The 17,834-nt window shown below is 51.0% G+C and overlaps 1 protein-coding gene across 3 annotated transcripts in view; it reads left to right on the forward strand.

The window, feature by feature from the left end:
- The first annotated feature begins 2,709 nt into the window (after positions 1-2,709).
- CACNA1H (calcium voltage-gated channel subunit alpha1 H) overlaps positions 2,710-17,834 on the forward strand; it is a 161,575-nt gene continuing 146,450 nt past the window's right edge. For all 3 annotated transcript variants that reach the window (XM_074553205.1, XM_074553207.1, XM_074553206.1), the window contains exons 1-2: positions 2,710-3,091; positions 3,340-3,646. In XM_074553205.1, the coding sequence (XP_074409306.1) occupies positions 3,358-3,646 (289 nt within the window). In that variant the 5' untranslated portion in view covers positions 2,710-3,091; positions 3,340-3,357. The remainder of the gene's footprint in view (positions 3,092-3,339; positions 3,647-17,834) is intronic.

Raw genomic sequence — 17,834 nt, forward strand, 5'->3', positions numbered from 1 at the left:
GCCCCAAATCCTTCCCAGCGGGATTTTCCCGTTTTTCCCTGGAAAAGAGGCTGCCAGCAGAGGGCACACAATCGATGGAGATGGGATCCTGCTCCCAGCTCTTCCCGAACCCCTTTTCCAAGAGGACAAATGGAGGCAGGAAGCGAGGTTGGAGAGGGCCGGGAATGGGATCTGGGACCCACCAAAACTTCCAGGAGTTTGGGATGTGATTGTGGATCAGAAATCCCTGGATGCTCCTTGCCAGGGATCTGAGATCCCTCAGAACTTCCAGGAGTTTGGGATGTGATTAAGGATCACCAATCCCCGGCTGTTCCCTCCCAGGCCGGGTGGGAATGCCATAAATCCCAATAAAACAGAGGAGCATTAAAGGAATCAGGAGTGATCCATAAAAAATCATGGAAAGAGCTGGATGAGACTCCCAGAGCAGGAGCAAGTCCTGGCTGTTGTTCCCTGGCACTTTGGAATGGGGTTTGTCCCTCCTGGTCCATCCTCAGCCAGAACATTCCCTGCTCCATCCCAACCTTTAGCAGGGATGCAAATTCCCCTCTGGATGCACTCCCTGATCTTGGATTTGATTTGAGGCTAGAAAGAAAAAGCCAAACAATTTCTGGGATGGAAACGGGACTGGGAGGATCCACAGATCCCAAATTCAATGATTCCTCCTAAAACATTCCAAATTTATTCATCATGACATTTTCTTGATGGATCCCTGGCTGGATGAACTCCTCCAACACATCCAGCTCTCCATCAGCATCCTGGATAATGAATTTCAGGAATTAGCAGCAATTCCAATGATTTTGTTCCCTCAGGTTTGGGATTTGGTGCCACCAAGGGGAAAGGAAAAGGAAAGGAAAGGTGCAAAGCAGGGATTTTACTGGAGTTTCCACACTTTTCTCCCAGCTAATCAGGACAAATGGACAAATCCTAAATTCCAGAGGGAAGATGAGGTTGGGAGTTGGTGGAGCTCTTCTGGAGTTTCCCACTTTGGAATTCTCCCATTTGGGATAATGACTTTTAGAGGGAAACAGGAGGTGGAGTCAAATGGGAATGGGGAGCAGGAGGGGCCAGGAGATGCCTCAACCCCATCCCAAAGGCAGGCAGTAAAATTCCCGGCTTTCCAGTGGGGTGTCAGGAGAGTGGGATGCTCCTGAGAATAATGGATCCATCCCCAAATCCATCCTCCAATCCATACCCAAATCCATCCCTGGAGGAAAGGAGCCCACACTTTCCTGGCATGAGGATTTATTCCCTCCCATCATTCCTGAGGATCCCACAAGGAATTGGGAGGAGCAGGGCAGACCTTGCTCTGTTTATTCCAGGGTTAATTCCATCAGGTTGGAATCAAAGTTGATGTTTTTTCCACATGGACACCTTCCACCATTCCAAGATGCACCAAGCCCCATCCTTGAACAATTCCAGGGATGTGGCCAGAGCAAGGATCCTCCTCATCATTCTGGAATTCTCTTTCCCAGAGTCAGGAATCCCAAAAGCTTGGGAAACAAAGTGGCTGAGACCCCCACGTGAGCTGGAAACCCCACATCCTTCAGAATTCCCATAAGCTCACCCTGGTTTTAATGGAAAACATTGGCAAAAAGGGCAGGAAACAGAGGGAATTCAACCCCAGGGAAGGAATTCAAGCAGAATTCAACTTGAAGGAGATCCTGGTGATTCCTTTTGGATTTTCCCATGTGCCTCATCCCAATCCTTCATCCCATATCCCTCCTATCTCCATGGCATTCCCACAAGCAGCCCTGCAGACAGGTTGGATCATCCTGATGAATTTTTGGGATTCCATCCTCAAGGTCTTTTCCATTCCTCTCTCTCCTGCTTGGCAGAGCTTTTCCCTTTGTATCCCACACTAAAATCGCCACACCCTGTTCATCCCAACCCGGGACCATCCCATAAAACCCTGGGATCGTCGCTACATCCCAGCTCTTTAGGAGCCGCATCAGGCTCAGCTCTGGGTGCTTTGAAAGCCGCCTGACCTCTCTTCCCAATCAATTCCCGGTTATTAACCGGGAAGAACATCGGGAGCTGCATTTGCAAATGGAATGTGCTGCTGGATAATGAGCTCGCACTCCTGAAAACATTGCAGGGGACGGGAACACATCCACTCCCGGATTTCAATCCCATCCCCGCACCCCCAGCCTGAGAGAATTCACGGAATTCCAAGGAATTCAAAGGGATAAAACTTCCCGAGCGGAGCTGAAGGGCTGGAGCCTGTGAGGACTTTCCCTGAGCTGTTCCTTGGGATCCCTGGGAGTTTCTTGGGAGTTAAACCTGGAGCAGCTGAGCTTTGAGCTTACAGCCGAGCTTAGTTACTAACCCGCTCCTACCTCCAACCTGGGCTCAGCCAGAGCGCCGGGAGGGGCGATCCCCCTTTTGGGGGCTACATCTCCCTTTTTAGGGGCGCATCCCCCCCTTTTTGGGACCTTCTCCCCTCTTTTGGGGATCTCCCCCCTTTGGAGGTGCCGGAGCCGCGCAGCCCTCTCGGGATGGAGCGGAACCAAACCCGCACCTCCCGCTCCAAATCCTCTCGGCCCGCCCGGGGGTGCTTCGGGAGGGTCCCCGGCTCGCTGCCCCCCACCCATGGGTGCCCTCCCGTCCCGCAGCGCCGCGCGGAGCCCGAACAAAGGCGGGGGAGGGGGCGATGCGGGGCAGCCCCGGCTCCTCCCGGCCCCCGCCCCCGCCGCCCCCGCTCTCCCCTCCCCTCGCTCTCCCTCCTCCCCCGGTAAATCCGAAGTTTCCTGTTGGGCACGGGCGAAGCTCGGCGGAGCTGCCTCCTCCTCGCTCCTTGGGATTTACCGTCGGGAGAGGCTCGGCAAGGGCCCCCGCCACCTTCTTCTCCTCCTCCTGCTCTTCCTCCTCCTCCTCCTCTCCCCAGCCTTCCTCCATCCTCCATCCCCGCGGGCGGGCGCCGCACGCCGAGCCCCAACCCCTCCCTCCCCCCCCCCCCCCCGCTGGATTTTGGGGGTGCCACCGTGCCTGGGAGGGGGCTCGGCCACCCCCGGGAGCCGCGATTGTCGCCGGTCCCATGTGAGCTGCAAGGCACGGCTATGCCCCTGGGGACACCGCGCTCCGCCCAACTGAGGTAGGACACCCCCCAAGAATCCGCCATCCCCCAAAATCCAACGCCGGGAGGCTCCTCCGGGGGCTCCCCGAAGCGTGGGGGGCACCCCCGGCTCGCCGTGGGGGGCGGGAGCGGCCGCGCCCGGGCGGAGGCTCGACCTCCCCCCGCCCGCCTTTGTTGTGGCTGGAGCGCCGGGACCCGGCGGAGCATCCCCGGCAGCGGCGGAGGCGGAGGCGGCCCGGCCCTGACCCGCTGCCCTCGCCCCGCAGGTGCCGCTGGCCGCGACCATGAGCGCCGGCGAGAGCCGGGAAGCGCCGCGCCCGGCCGAGGTGCGGGTGCCCATCACGGCGCTGCCAGCGCCGCGCCGCCCCGCCGAGCAGCCGCCCGAGGATGCCGGCAGCGGCTCCGGCAGCGCCTCCGGCTCCGGCAGCGGCTCCCCCGGCCGAGAGCCGCCCGCCGAGCTGGGCTCCGAGGAGGAGGAGCAGGTGCCTTACCCGGCGCTGGCACCCACCGCCTTCTTCTGCCTCAAGCAAACCACCCGCCCGCGCAGCTGGTGCCTCAGGCTGGTCTGTAACCCATATCCTTTCCCTCGGGACACCCCCGGCACCCTCCCCGCGGCCGGAGCATCCCGGCGGAGCTGCGCGTCCCCGCTGCCGGCAGCGCCCGGGGATGCCACGGAGCCCCCGGCGTGTCCTCGGTGTGTCCCCAGCGCCGGCTCGGAGAGGGGGACGAGGGGGATTTGTGTGGCAGCGGGACACGCCAGGAGCGTGTCCCCAGTGTCCCCAGTGTCCCCCGTGTCCCCCGCGCTGGGGACACGCCAAGGTCCCGCAGCGGCTCCGTGCGAGTGTCCGGGACGGGCCGGACGGAGCCGCGGCCCCCCGAAATTCCCAGCGGGGAAAAAAAAAATCCCTCAACTCCACTCGCGGCTCGCCGGGATGGGAATCCTCGCAATTCCAAAGGCGAGTTGGTTTTATTGCAATGCCGGGGGGCATCAGCCCCTCCGCTGTTTATGTAAGAGCCGCGAGTGCACGGGAGCTTTCCCGATGGGGGAAAAATGAAGCCGGAGTTGCTTTGGGAAAGGCACATTCCCGAAAAGTCCCCTCCGCTTTTGTTCTGCTGCAACTTGCAGGCAAGGAAGGGAACAGTGAATCCCTTAAATCTCCGCCGTTCCCGGTGTCCTTTCCCGGCTTTAGGAATGTTAAATAATCATCCAGCAGCGTTTTCCTGTGGCTCGTGACATCCAGGAGATGGAATTTTCCCCGGAATGCTGGGTGCGAGCGGGAGTTGTCAGTTTGTGCCCGGAATCTTTGGGAAGTGAGCTTTTAGCACGGGCATTGTGTGGAGAATTCCTGCTTTTCCCTGCCCCCCATCCCTGCCTGCCTCTCTCCCCGTTATTTATTAATTTATTAAGCCCATTATTTATTAATAAGCTGATTATTGATCTGCCTCAGCTCCCCACACAAGCCCCTGGTTCTCCCCAGCAGGAATTGCACATTCCTCCCGGGATTGCTGCCCCGGGCTGGGAGCTGCAGGAATAATCTGAGGGAAAATCCCACAGTTTTTATGGATTTGGGGCTGCTTTTGTTTTGCACAAAATGTTGACCAACTTTGGTCCTGTAGTGATTCCTCAAAACCCTCAGGGATTCACTAAGGGTTGGATTTAGTCGGGAAAAATCCATTTCCCCATTTTTTTTTCTCTGGAAAATGGAGCTCCTTGGCCTCAGCTGATTTCTTGGTTCTGCTCATGTTGGGTGAAATCTCTGCTTGCAGCAAATCTGGGCTTAAATTCCTCTTCCTAAAGTGCTTCTTGCTGGTTAAGCCAGGCCTAACATCACCAGTGCCATCCTGGGTGCCCGTTCCAGCATTCCTGAGAGCCTGGATACTGGAAAAAGGGATTTGGGGCAAGGATTTCCAGCCCTGAGGGGGAAACTTGGATGTGCAAGGGTGGAAAGGAGGAATTGATGCTTGAATATTCCACAGAATGATAATTCCATAAGAAAAACAGGATGGAGCTGGCCTTGGGCAGGGCACTGTGTTGTCACAGGCAGGAGTGAGTCAGGATGGATTTATTCCCTAATCCAGGTGCTTGTGATGGAAAACTTTGGGAGTCTGTGGGAGGAAAGGTCATTTCCTTTGTGTTTGGGGGAGTCTCTGGGTTTGGCATTCCCGAAATCTCCTCTGGCAGGTGGAGAATTCCAAGGCAGGTGTTTTGGGAGAGGGTTCAGGTGTGCTCAGGCTGGGCTTGGATTTTCCTGTTGGGAATTCCCAGCAGAGCACCTGCCTTTCCCAAACTTCCCCATCCAACAGAACATCAGCTGGAAATGGGGATGGATTGTTAACAGCCAAGCAGGAATTCCACAGAATTCCCAGGATTTCAGTGCTGGTGTGCTTGGATGGCAGCAGGAGGGATGAGCTCTTTGCTGGGGTTTATTCCTATTTTCCAAAATCAAATCCTCGGATTGAATTTTTCAGGAAGAGCTGGATGGGATTTTTGGAGCCACCTCAGAGCATGATCTGGGTCTGGCTGTGTTGGACCAGAGGCACCTGGAAACCAGGAGCTTGGGAAAAATTCCATGGAGTGGGACAGCTGGGAAGCAGCTGGATGAGGGGATTGGAGAAGGAGCACGGCTGGATCAGGGCACTGAGGGCTGGAATCCCTGGGATATTTTCCCAGAGGGAAAAGACCCCACAGAGGGAATTTCTGGCTCTGTGGGTTAAGATTCTCTTCCTGCCCTTCCCAAAGCACAAATCCATAAACCAGGAAAAAGGGTGTTGTGTTTTTCTTAGGATTTATGGACGGGAGAGATGGGAACAGGGAATGCTCCCAAAATCCTTGGATCTTTCCAATGTGCCCTCCTTGGATGGGGCTTTTTGGTTGTTTTTTCCAGGGAAGTTGTCCTTGCTCCCACTGGGATTGATTTGGTGGGAAGAGGGGAAGGTCTCACTCCGTGCCCTCCAATTCCCATATCCCTCTTTTCCCTGGGAATTCTCCTCCTGTGAATTTCCAGCAGCTCCTTGAGGCTGATCCCTTGGGACCCTCAGGGAATGGAGCTGCCCTTGGATGAGGCACCCAAAATTCCATTCCATCCAATGAACCCCTTGGGGGATCTCCCTTTCCCACCCAGATTTTCCAGGAGCTGCCAGCCACTCCAGATATTTTTGGGAATCGGAGCTATCCCAGCCCTGTGGCCCGGAGCAGGTGGGAATCTTCCCAAAAAACGTGATTTGTGTGGAGCTTAAGCAGGAAGGGGTCACAGGGAGGCTTTGGGATGGCTAAAAAAAGCTGGAGCCGGGTTCTGGAGGGGACAGGTGGGGCAGGGTCAGGTTACAGAGCCGGGAGCATTCCCGGGGAACATTCCCGGCGGGAAACGGGGATGGGGCACACGGAGGAGCTGCACCTCGGGCTTGGGGCACCACTGCCCTCGGGAATGCTGAGAACAACCTGGAAAAGTGATCCTGGCAAGGATCCTGCTTTGCTTCCAGAGGTTTGGGTTCATGGCATGTTCCAGTTTGGAAAAGCGCTGATTCTGGGGGGTGGGAGCACTAATTAGGTGTTAATTCAATTAATCCGAGCAGGGACGCTCTGCTGGCACTTTGGCTGTGCAGTGGCATTCCTGGATTTATTCCTGGATTTTCTGAGTGCAGGAATCTCTTCCCAAGCTCCAGGGTCACCTCCAATCCCAATTCCCACCCCAAAATCACAGATCACAACAAACAAACAACCCAAACATCATTTTTGGGATGCAAGCCCTGATCCAAACGGGATTTTCCCTCAAACCTGGGTGGATTTTCTCTCTGTTTCCCTGCTGTGCTTTGCATTTCTCTTTGGTTTTTTTTTTTTTTTTAATCCACACAAAATTAGGACCAAACTTCTTTATTTTCCTTCAGATTGGATCTCCTACGTCTGTTTATTTCTGGAGGGCCGTGGGTGGCGTTTTGTGCTGTTCCCGTGGGGATTTGGGATTTGCCACCCCTCAGGGTCGTTCCCTGGCTTTTCCCAAGTGGATCCATGGAAACCTGGAATGTCAAATGGGGTTTCCTTGAGTATTTGGGATTAGCAAGGGATGATTCCCTGGATGTCCTTAGGAGGGGTTGGAGGCATCTCCTGGATTTTTGGGTCATGGATGTGACCCTGGATGGGCTCTGATGTGGAGGAAAGCTTGGAATCCATCCCAGGACATCTCCAAGGGGTTTTCCCTCTGGAAAAATGGGAAAAATGGGATGGAGGGATGGGAGACACAGCACTAGGAATCTGCTTCCAAGCCTGACTTTTCTAGGATCCCTTTATCCTAATCCATATTTTATTGCTAATGGATTCCAGAGTTATCCATCCCTGCATCCCCAAATCCAGGGTTTTTCCTAAAAATTGGAATTCAGTGATTCCAGGGTGGTTTTGGGGCTGATTTTCCTTTTCTCCTGATTTATTTTAAGTTTTTCTGGGGTGGATATTCCCTGGAAAATCCACTCCAGTGCAAACTCATCCCATTGGATTTTCCTGAGGATTCCTCGTAATCTCTGAGAAATATCCTCAATTTATTCCCATTCCAGACTAATTTCAGAGCATCTAATTCCCATTTTCCATGGTATTTATGGATGCATGGATCCATGGAAATCCTAGACTCCACTTGGCTTTGCCATTGCCTTCAATTCCTCCCCTCAAATTTGTTGGGAATCAACAAATCCCATTCCAATTTGGAGTTTGGGTCGGAATTTTGGGATGTGGATTGGGTCCTGGTGTGTTTCCAGCATTTCAGGATGGCAAATTCCTTGGAAATGTGGGCCAGTGTATTCCAGGAGTGGAACTGGGACAGTGGGATCCCAAATTTTCTGTGGATATTTCCTGATTGACCATCCAGCTTCTCTGGGGTGTTTTGATGGATTTTAGGGAATTTTTTAATGGAAAAAATGGGATTAGATTGATTTAAACTCACCTTTCCCTTGGCTTTGTATCTGGGGGCTGATTCTTTGGGAGCCAAATCCTGACTTTTCCAAGCTCCAAGCGGGATAATTCCATTGGAACTGGGATCACTCTTGTTTGCAGTAAATAAACTGGGAATTGGGATTTTCTCCCTGGTTTTGCATGGATTTGGGATTCATTTCCCAATCCCTGCTGCAGCCAAGAATTCCTGCTGCCCACTCAGAGTTTTCCCTGGATTTCCCCCCTGATTCCCAGTCTGGGATCTCCTCAGGCTGTTGGAAATTCAGGAGGAATCCTAAGGATGCCCATCCAAAGCTATCCAGGTGTTTTTTCCTTTAATCCCTCAGAATTCCATCCCCTGGCGGGCCTGCCCAGCATTCCAAGGCTGGAATTCCTCATGTGAGGAATATTTTCTGAATATTTACACAGATGTTGGAAACTCTGATTTTGCTCTTAATTCTTGAGGCAGCAGCAAATCCCGAAATCCCCAGTCTCTAAATCATTGGGATTTTAAGGAAAAGACATTTTAGAGGGAATATTTTGCTGCCTGGGATAGGAGGGAAGTTACTCCAGGGTTATTCCATGATCTCAGCTAGGAGTTAATTCCAGAACTTCCAATCCTTTTCCTGAAGCAGCAAGGGAAGGGAATTAGAGGGTGCTGAGCTCCCTGGAAATCCAGGAATGGTCGCTCTGGAGTAGTCTGGGAAACTTTGACAAAAAGCAGCTGGAAAAGACAATTTTCCGTCTTTTTTCCCAAATAAAAATCCGGTCTGGGCGCTGCAGCAGGAGCAGGGATTTGGCAGCGGATGAAATGCTCGGCTCTGGGATCTCATTTTCCCTCTTTCCATGGACAGATGGGAATTGTGTGAGCTCACAATGCTCCCACTATTTGGCTGTTTTTCCCTAGAATTCCAGAGGAATGGGATGGCTCTGTGTGTGTGCAGCTATTCCAGGCAGGAATTCCAGCTGAATCCCTTCCCTCCATCCCAGCAGGGAGGATTTGCCCGGATATCAAAAATCCTGGGAGATCTTGCTGGAAGCAGGAGTTGCAGTGTGGGTTTTTGGGATATCAGCCCCATTCCCAAGGGATGGAGGATGTTGGATGGATGTGACAGACAGGGACATTTTGGGAAGAGCATCCCGTGGGATTCGTGTGGAGCTCGTTGTACCCAAACTCTTTGATCCTCTGTTTGTTTGTTTGGATTTTCCTGCTGTCCCAGGAATTCCTGGGAGATTTGGGATCAGAACACAGGTGTTTCCATGGATTTCTGCTCCTGTCTCCGAGGATGAGGAGGAGGAGCTGACACCTCCTTTATCGGGAATGACAGGGAGGGAAGGACAAGAGACAAAGCAAAATGTGGGATTTGGTTCCACAAACGGGAATTCTTTGGGACTGGGAAAGGGCTCATTCCAAGGGCTCCCAGCTCAGGTGGGATGGGGCTGTTTAATCCCAAATCCCGACCTGCTGAGTGATCCCAAATCCATTTCCAGCATCCCTTGGGACAGAGCTGAGGGCAAACAAGGCAGGATCATCCCTGCTGAAGTCACTTTAGGCCCGAGTTTAAGCCAGGCCTAACCCTGCGTTTCCTGAGAGCTGGGAATCAGGGAGTTGGGAGCAGGGACATTTGGGAACAGGGAAACTCAGGAATCAGGGATGTGGGAACAGGGAAATTCGGGAATCAGGGATGTAGGAACAGGGAAACTCGGGAATCAGGGATGTAGGAACAGGGAAACTCAGGAATCAGGGACATTTGGGAACAGGGAAACTCAGGAATCAGGGATTTGGGAACAGGGAAACTCAGGAATCAGGGATGTGGGAACAGGGAAACTCAGGAATCAGGGATGTGGGAACAGGGAAACTCGGGAATCAGGGATGTAGGAACAGGGAAACTCGGGAATCAGGGATGTGGGAACAGGGAAACTCAGGAATCAGGGATGTGGGAACAGGGAAACTCGGGAATCAGGGATGTAGGAACAGGGAAACTCGGGAATCAGGGATGTGGGAACAGGGAAACTCAGGAATCAGGGATGTAGGAACAGGGAAACTCGGGAATCAGGGACATTTGGGAACAGGGAAACTCGGGAATCAGGGATGTGGGAACAGGGAAACTCAGGAATCAGGGACATTTGGGAACAGGGAAACTCAGGAATCAGGGATGTAGGAACAGGGAAACTCGGGAATCAGGGACATTTGGGAACAGGGAAACTCGGGAATCAGGGATGTGGGAACAGGGAAACTCGGGAATCAGGGACATTTGGGAACAGGGAAACTCAGGAATCAGGGATGTGGGAACAGGGAAACTCGGGAATCAGGGAGATTTGGGAACAGGGAAACTCGGGAATCAGGGATGTGGGAACAGGGAAACTCGGGAATCAGGGATGTAGGAACAGGGAAACTCAGGAATCAGGGACATTTGGGAACAGGGAAACTCAGGAATCAGGGATGTGGGAACAGGGAAACTCAGGAATCAGGGATGTGGGAACAGGGAAATTCGGGAATCAGGGATGTGGGAACAGGGAAACTCAGGAATCAGGGATGTAGGAACAGGGAAACTCAGGAATCAGGGATGTGGGAACAGGGAAACTCGGGAATCAGGGATGTGGGAACAGGGAAACTCAGGAATCAGGGATGTAGGAACAGGGAAACTCGGGAATCAGGGATGTGGGAACAGGGAAACTCGGGAATCAGGGACATTTGGGAACAGGGAAACTCAGGAATCAGGGATGTGGGAACAGGGAAACTCAGGAATCAGGGACATTTGGGAACAGGGAAACTCAGGAATCAGGGATGTGGGAACAGGGAAACTCGGAAATCAGGGAGATTTGGGAGCAAGGGAGTCTCAGGAAGCAGAGAACCATCAGGGAATGCTCTTGGCCCAGCAGTGTGTCCTGATCCTGGCTCCTGCTGGATGTTCTCCAGGACTTCTGCACCTTCCAGTGGCTCCTGGAGCGATCCAGTGCCAACAATTCCTGCTGCTCCAGACATCCCTGGGGTTCTGTCTGCCTGGGAATGCTGGACCAGAATCCCTAAAAAGGCTCCAGGGCCGGGGCTGCCAAGAGGGATGAGCTCGATCTGGCCGTGCGTCCTGTGGGGTTGGTTTCTCTGGAATTCTGGGATGTGCTGCCCTTTCCAGAGGCTTGGGAAGCCAAAAGCTCCATTTTTTCACCCAGAGCTCCTTTAGACTGAATGTTGGGAAAAACTTGGTTTTTCCATGGAAATTCTCACCAGTCCATTTAAATATTACCAGGAATGGGATTGCTCTAGGTTGGACGAAATTCCAGTTGCTATAAAACTCCTCTGGAACACTTCATATTCCAAGCACTTCCTAATTCCTTGAATTCTGTAGGAAAAATCCTGGGAGTGGAGTTGGGCTTAGCTCTGATTTGGGAAAGGTTTTGGAATTCCAGAGGTTTAATTTGGAGGAAAAAGCTGTGGAATAGGAGGAAAAGAAAGTGAGGAAAAGGCTTTTTTGCAGCACAAATTCCATGGATTGAATCCTGCCTGGAGTTTTGGAGATTGAAAGAGGAATAAAAGGATGGAAGGGACAGAATTTCCCAGGAATTTTGTAATTCAGAGATCAAGCGTTGCTGTCCCTTCAATTCCAGTTGGGAACAAGTGGTGACAATGGAGAAAAGTTCAACTGGGCTGGAAAAATGGGAATATTTTAATATTCCCTGTGCTGCCTGATCCCAGAGTATGGAATTTCCAGGGAATTTCCCTTTAGCAGCTCCTAAGAGAGTTCTGCTTCAATTCTTCCCTCATTCCCAGGAATTTTGCTGTTAGAGCAGCCAATTTTCCACATTTTTATCAAAAGTCCATTTCCTTCCCTGTCTTTTCCAAGTCAGATTCCCTCAATTCCTCTCCTACCTGAGCTGAGATATCCACAGGACAATGGGATTTCCTGGAATGCTGGAAAAGCTCCAGCCAGGGGATTTTCCAGGAGTGCTTTGTGTTTCCTGGGAATGCCAGGAGGGAATTCCAAACCCGAGTTTGGATCTCATCCTCCTTCATCTCCCTTTTCCCATCTTTTCCACATCCTGCTCCTCTTGGAACCCAACCCATGTTCTTTTAGGATGAGGAGGGAATTCCCAGTTTGAATCCAGGGAAAACAAATTTATCCAAGGAATTGGGACTTGGCGGGACATGAGGGGATAGAGGGGAGAGAAAACCACAGAATTTTTTGCTTCTCCTCAGTTTTCATGGCAGAATCTCATTTTTTTCCCTTTGGGAGCAGCTCTCAGGCCACAAAAAAAAGGGAATTATCCCTAAAATCCTCATTTTATTTGAAATCCCAGTGGGAAAAGGCAATTTGGGTACACGAGTGGGAATTCTGGTGCTGTTCCTTCATCCTTGCACATTCCTGGTGAAATTCCTGAAGGGTTTTCCCACCCCACGCCCAGGAAAAGTTGCTCTGGGTTTGGTTTTGATTTGGGATGGGGAGAAGGAAAGGAGGAATTAATGAGCTTGGAGCCGTTGCCATAGCAACCTGTTGCTAATGGATCTCTGGGGTTTCCTCTCCACCTCCAGCAGCGTTTCCTGGGAATATCATTCCCATGGCAACGGATGGCGCCGATCCCTCCCAGGCCGCCGCCTTGGAAGGGCACAAAATGCTCCTTTTTCTGTCATCCTGGGAATTTTTAGTGGGGGAAAAAAATTCCTGCTACTCCCGAGAGTGTTTTTGGAATGCTTGGAGTAAAAATTCCCAACTTGATCCTGTCGTTTTTTGGGAGTTTTTCAACCCAAATCCTGCCCTCACCTCCCATGTGCTCTTTGCTGCCTCCTCTTTCTCTCCCTGCCCTTGAAGTTGGAATTCTGGGAGAAAAGCCTGGGAAAAGTGGGAATTTTGGGGTGTGGGATAATGAGGCATGAGGGGATCCCCTTGACCTTGGAATTTTTGGGAGAAAAACCTGGGAAAAGTGGGAATTTTGTGGCAGGTTAATCAGGCATGAGAGGATCCCCTTGACCTTGGAATTTTGGGAGAAAAACCTGGGAAAAGTGGGAATTTTGTGGCAGGTTAATCAGGCATGAGGGGATCCCCTTGACCTTGGAATTTTGGGAGAAAAACCTGGGAAAAGTGGGAATTTTGTGGCAGGTTAATCAGGCATGAGGGGATCCCCTTGACCTTGGAATTTTTGGGAGAAAAACCTGGGAAAAGTGGGAATTTTTTGGCAGGATAATGAGGCACAGGGGGATCTGCTCATTCCTTTGAAAAATTCCCATTCCCTTTCTGTGTTGGCTTTCTGTCGCCTTTGGATGATAAAAATTCCATCAGATTCCTGCCTCCCAACCTGAGCTCTTCCCTCTTCCCAAAGAATCCAGATGGATTTGGATCCAGATGGATTTCTCTGGATGAGCAGCACTCCAGGAGCTGCTTTTCCAAGGAAAGTTGGGTTTGTTTCTCTTTCAATCCCGGGAAGGCCACTCGGAGCCATTCTCCAAAGTTTTCCTGTCCCATGGCTCTCTCCAGTGGATTCCTCGTTTTCCAAAGGCTTCTCCAGAATGGATGGCTTTGCTAGGGAGCCTGGAATGTTTGGATCTTCATTTAGACTGTTTAACTCAGAGGTCCTGGAGTTCAAACACTTTTCCAGCCTTTCCAGAGGCTCCGGCTCGATCCACCTTGGAATCCCAGGAGGATCAGCACCATTCCAACAGCAGGAGGATTTTGAGGGATTTACAATCCAATCTGGTGCTTCTTGCTCTTCCTTTTTCCCCAAAATTATTCCTGGAAGCCCCTCCCAGCCAGTGTGGTCTCGCTGTTCTCCGTGTCCATTCTGTGCCGGATTCCTGGTGGTGCCTGGGGAGGAAAGGTTGGATTTGAGGGAGATTTATGGATTCTGGCAGCTTTTCCAAGGATGTTCCTGCATCCTTGACCTTGGAGGAGAAGCTGGGCAGCACTGCAGGTTCCCACTTGGCTCCTTGGCGTGAATTCCCAGCCTGTCAATCCCGAAAATGCTGATGTTGGGATTTTTAGCGGAGCGTTAAAAATCCGGGATAATTACCTTGGAATTAGATCATTCCATGGGAGAGGTGCACAGCTGCTCCTTCCTAATCCGAGGTGCTGATTTAGGCTTTATTCCCTATTTCCTCTTGGATTGTTTAAAGGGAAAATAAATTGGCTCCATTTAAAAAAAAAGATGGAATTCTTGCTTTTCCAGCAAATCTAGGCCGTGATTAAATCCTTCCACGGTAAAAAAAAAATCATTCCAATTATTGGAGAGGGAATTTTTTCCAACTAAAGCTTAGGTGGTCACCCTCGGCTAAATTCCACCTTTTATCAATTTAATTGGAAAACATTCATTCCATGAAATAATCTGGGAATGCTGGGAAGGAATTGCCAGTTGCCAGGACAACCCATTTCTCCCTGGCTCCCTTTTTAATCCTTATTTTTCCTCCCCCCTTTCTTTCTCCAATGTCACTTTGGATCATATCATCCTGACGGGAGATTGCATTATTTGGGAATTCAGGCAGCCTGCATGGAAAGGCAGGGGGATTTTTGGGAAGTTAATGGAATTTAGGGAGCTCTTCTTGTGTCCGTGCCTGTCCTCCATGGAAGGTCACGAGGAGAAGTGGGAATTACAGGGAAAGCTGGAAAATCAGTGGAAGCAAACAAGAGGCATCTCCTCCCTTATCCCAACACGTCATTCCAGCAGATTCCAGCTGGGAATGCCCTTGAATCCAAGCTGGATTTGTGACATGGGACACGATGTGGGATCTGTGGGATCGTGAGGTTCTGGTCAGTGAAATTCCAGTGGCAGAACGAGGGTGGCTCAAAGTCTGCTGGATCCAGGATCTTCCTGAAAAACCACTTCCCTCTCTCCCATCCTTTCTCCTCCCCACTGGAATAATTGGGATTTCAGGTTGGGATGGAATTTTGGTTCATGAAGAAGGAAATAATCCCAGAGGAAGTCAGGGACGCGGGGCTGGATGTCACCTTGAAGGGAAGAGTTGGTGGCAGGTCCGTACACATTCCATAGGAATGGATTGGACACTGGGAAAAGGAGCCTGGCAAAATCCTGACAAAGACCCAAAGCTTTTAGTGCAGCCTGGACCAGGCCAAATCCCAGAAACCCCTGGATTTGGTCATTCCACGAAATCCTTGGCTCAGTGTCCCAAGGGTTTGACATCCCAGGATGAAAATCCAAGGACAGGATTCCTCATGCATTGCTGGGAAAAATGGGAAAAGCTCTGGAATGCACCCAGGAGTGGTGCAGCAGTGATTTCCAGGGAGATCATTTTGGAGCTGGATTTGGGGGCTGGTCCCACATTCCACGATTGTCCCACAACTCCCGGAGCGCTGCCGGCCCCGATGTTGGAATTCTGGGGGGAATAGGATGATGTGGAATTTTTGGGAATAGACACCCGACTCCAGAAAGTAGCCTGAAAAAGAAAAGCCTGGAAAATAAGGTTATTCCTGAAAAATCTTGGATTACTTGGAATCCGCTGAAAACCCAGTCTCTTCTGACACTGGAACCGTGGAGGGGATAAATCCATTCATTCCGGCCCCGCTCCTGATCCATTATTTATGGCCCAGCATTTGCTCTGGAAAACATCTCTGTGTGCTCGCTGCCAGAACCTTTGGATCCCGGGGGATTTTCCCTGTTTAATGAGTCCCAGGGGTGGGAAGAGGGGTCAGGAGAGGGGGAGACTCTGAACGTCTCCACTCGGGTTTTTCCTGCTCTGGGTTGCTCCAGTTTTGTCGGAATTCTCCTCCCAGCCAGCGAGATCAAAGGAAAAAAGGGAAAATAAATCCACGGAGCCACTTGTTGGGATTTCCCTTTGGAGACACCTAAATTGCAGCTTTGCTTTTCCATCTGCTAATTATCCATTGTTGGATTTTTCCATTTAATTTGTTGGTTGTTCCTTTTTTTTTTCCCTTCTTTCTGTTTTAAATCCGCTTTTTTCTGGGAGCACTCGGTTCTGCAGGAAGCTCATCCGTCCCATCCCAAGGATCCCTTTAGGATCATTCCCATTTTTCTGCCCCCCTCCCTCACCCTCGTGGCTCTGGCTCCAATGGGATGATTTATTTTCCATTTGCCAGAGGATGGAATAATCCATATCCATGTGCCTCCGGCTCTAATCCCTCTTTTTTTTTTTCCCCTGGGCGATTGATTCCATGTGGGAGGGGCTTTAAAGCTTTTTTGTGGTTTTTTTTGGGATTTGGAATTAAAAACCAGGCTGGAAATGCAGAATGGAGTGTGAGGAATATTTTGTTTAAATTTGTCCTTTCCCCTTGACTTTGCTTGAATTCCAGAAAAATCCGGGAATTGCTCCCTGCCCCATCCTTCTCCCAACATCCTCGGCCAAGGATCAAAAATCCAAATTCCTAAAAAACCAAGGGAGTCAGTGAAGCTTCCTGGCTCCATCTCCTCCATCCTGGAGAACTTCTTCCATTAACTGTGTGGATTCTGAATTTCCCTTTCCCACTGATTTCCAGGGAATGAACCCATCAGGCTCCTGGAAAAGGCAGCTTTTCCACACTAAACGGGGGAAAGAAAGAGGATTTAGAGGAATTGGGGGGGATATTCCCAGTATTCCTGATCTGTTTGCAGTTCCATGGGAATCTGGCAGTGCTGTTCAATCTGTGCAGCCTCATTGATTCCCAATAAATTGTTGGGATCGCTTGATCCCATTCCGTGTCCCCAGTCCGATGTCACTCATCCCACACGTCAGCGCCGGCTCCAAACATCCCACGCAGCTTCCAGCCCTTCCCAGATGTGGAGCTGGACTCCCTTTTTTATCCAGGTATTTAATGGAAAAATCCATCAGTATTTATTTTTAATCTCAATTTCATTGTCAGATTTTGGAATTTGGTGTTTTTCCTTTTTTTTTCCTGGATTTTTATGATGGGATGCTCCATCCCCCTGCGTTAAGCAGGAAAGGCTGATGTCGGCATCAGGAAAATAAGAAATCCATGGATTTGGCTTGGCACAGGGACAGTGACCACTGTAATGAACTTCCAGGGACCCAGGGGCAGCCACAGCTTCTCTGGGAATTCCATCCCATCCCCTCCCCACCATCCAGCTGGGAATCCCTTCCCAAATCCATTGAAACCTCCTCTCTTCCAGTTTAAAGCCATTCCCCTTTCCTATGGGGGAGGAAGCTTTTAAAGGAAAAAGAACTCCAGGAATATTTAAATTTTTTCCCTCTTTGAGCAAAATTCTTCCAAAATCTGATAAATCCTGGATAAAACCAGGTGTTTCCAGACAAACCTTGGCCTTTTCCTGTGCAAGGGAAGGAGCAGGATTGGCTCCAAGGAGAAGTTTGGGAAGAGCATGGAGATGTCAGAGCTTATCCAATGGCAGGGGAAAAATGCCCGGAACCCTTTGGTGTTCCCGAGGTTTGTCAGGAAATCTTTCCTAACAACTTCACTCTGCTGTTCCACCTGGAGTTCTGACGGGGTTTGGAGGGAAGGACATCGGGAAAGATGGATAACAACGGGAATTCAGCAAGGACTCCAGCCAATTTTCCTTTGCAATCCAATTTCCACAGGCAGGATGTGCCACTGGGAATGCCAGGGCTATTTATGGATCCTGGGAATCGAGGGGAAACGTAGAAAACTTGGGAATTTCGGCAGCTTTATCAGGATCTGGGAGGAGGGAGGAGCTGTTAATCCTTGGGAAGGTCTGGAGGGAGCTGGGGGACACATCCAGCCCCATTCCCTGGCTGAGGAATCCCAAATCCTGCTCCTTCCTTGCCTTTTGTTCTCCCTGGGCCATCCATATCTGGGGCTTTTCAACAGTGGCAGCATCCCAGGGTTTCTGCAGCTCCAAGCTCCTGGAACAGCTTCCAGCTGGAATAAGGAGCCCTCAGGAATTCGGAATCCCAAGCTGTGCTTTGGTCATTGT

The sequence above is a fragment of the Zonotrichia albicollis genome, chromosome 16, assembly GCF_047830755.1.
Source record: "Zonotrichia albicollis isolate bZonAlb1 chromosome 16, bZonAlb1.hap1, whole genome shotgun sequence".
NCBI classification, from domain to species: domain Eukaryota; kingdom Metazoa; phylum Chordata; class Aves; order Passeriformes; family Passerellidae; genus Zonotrichia; species Zonotrichia albicollis.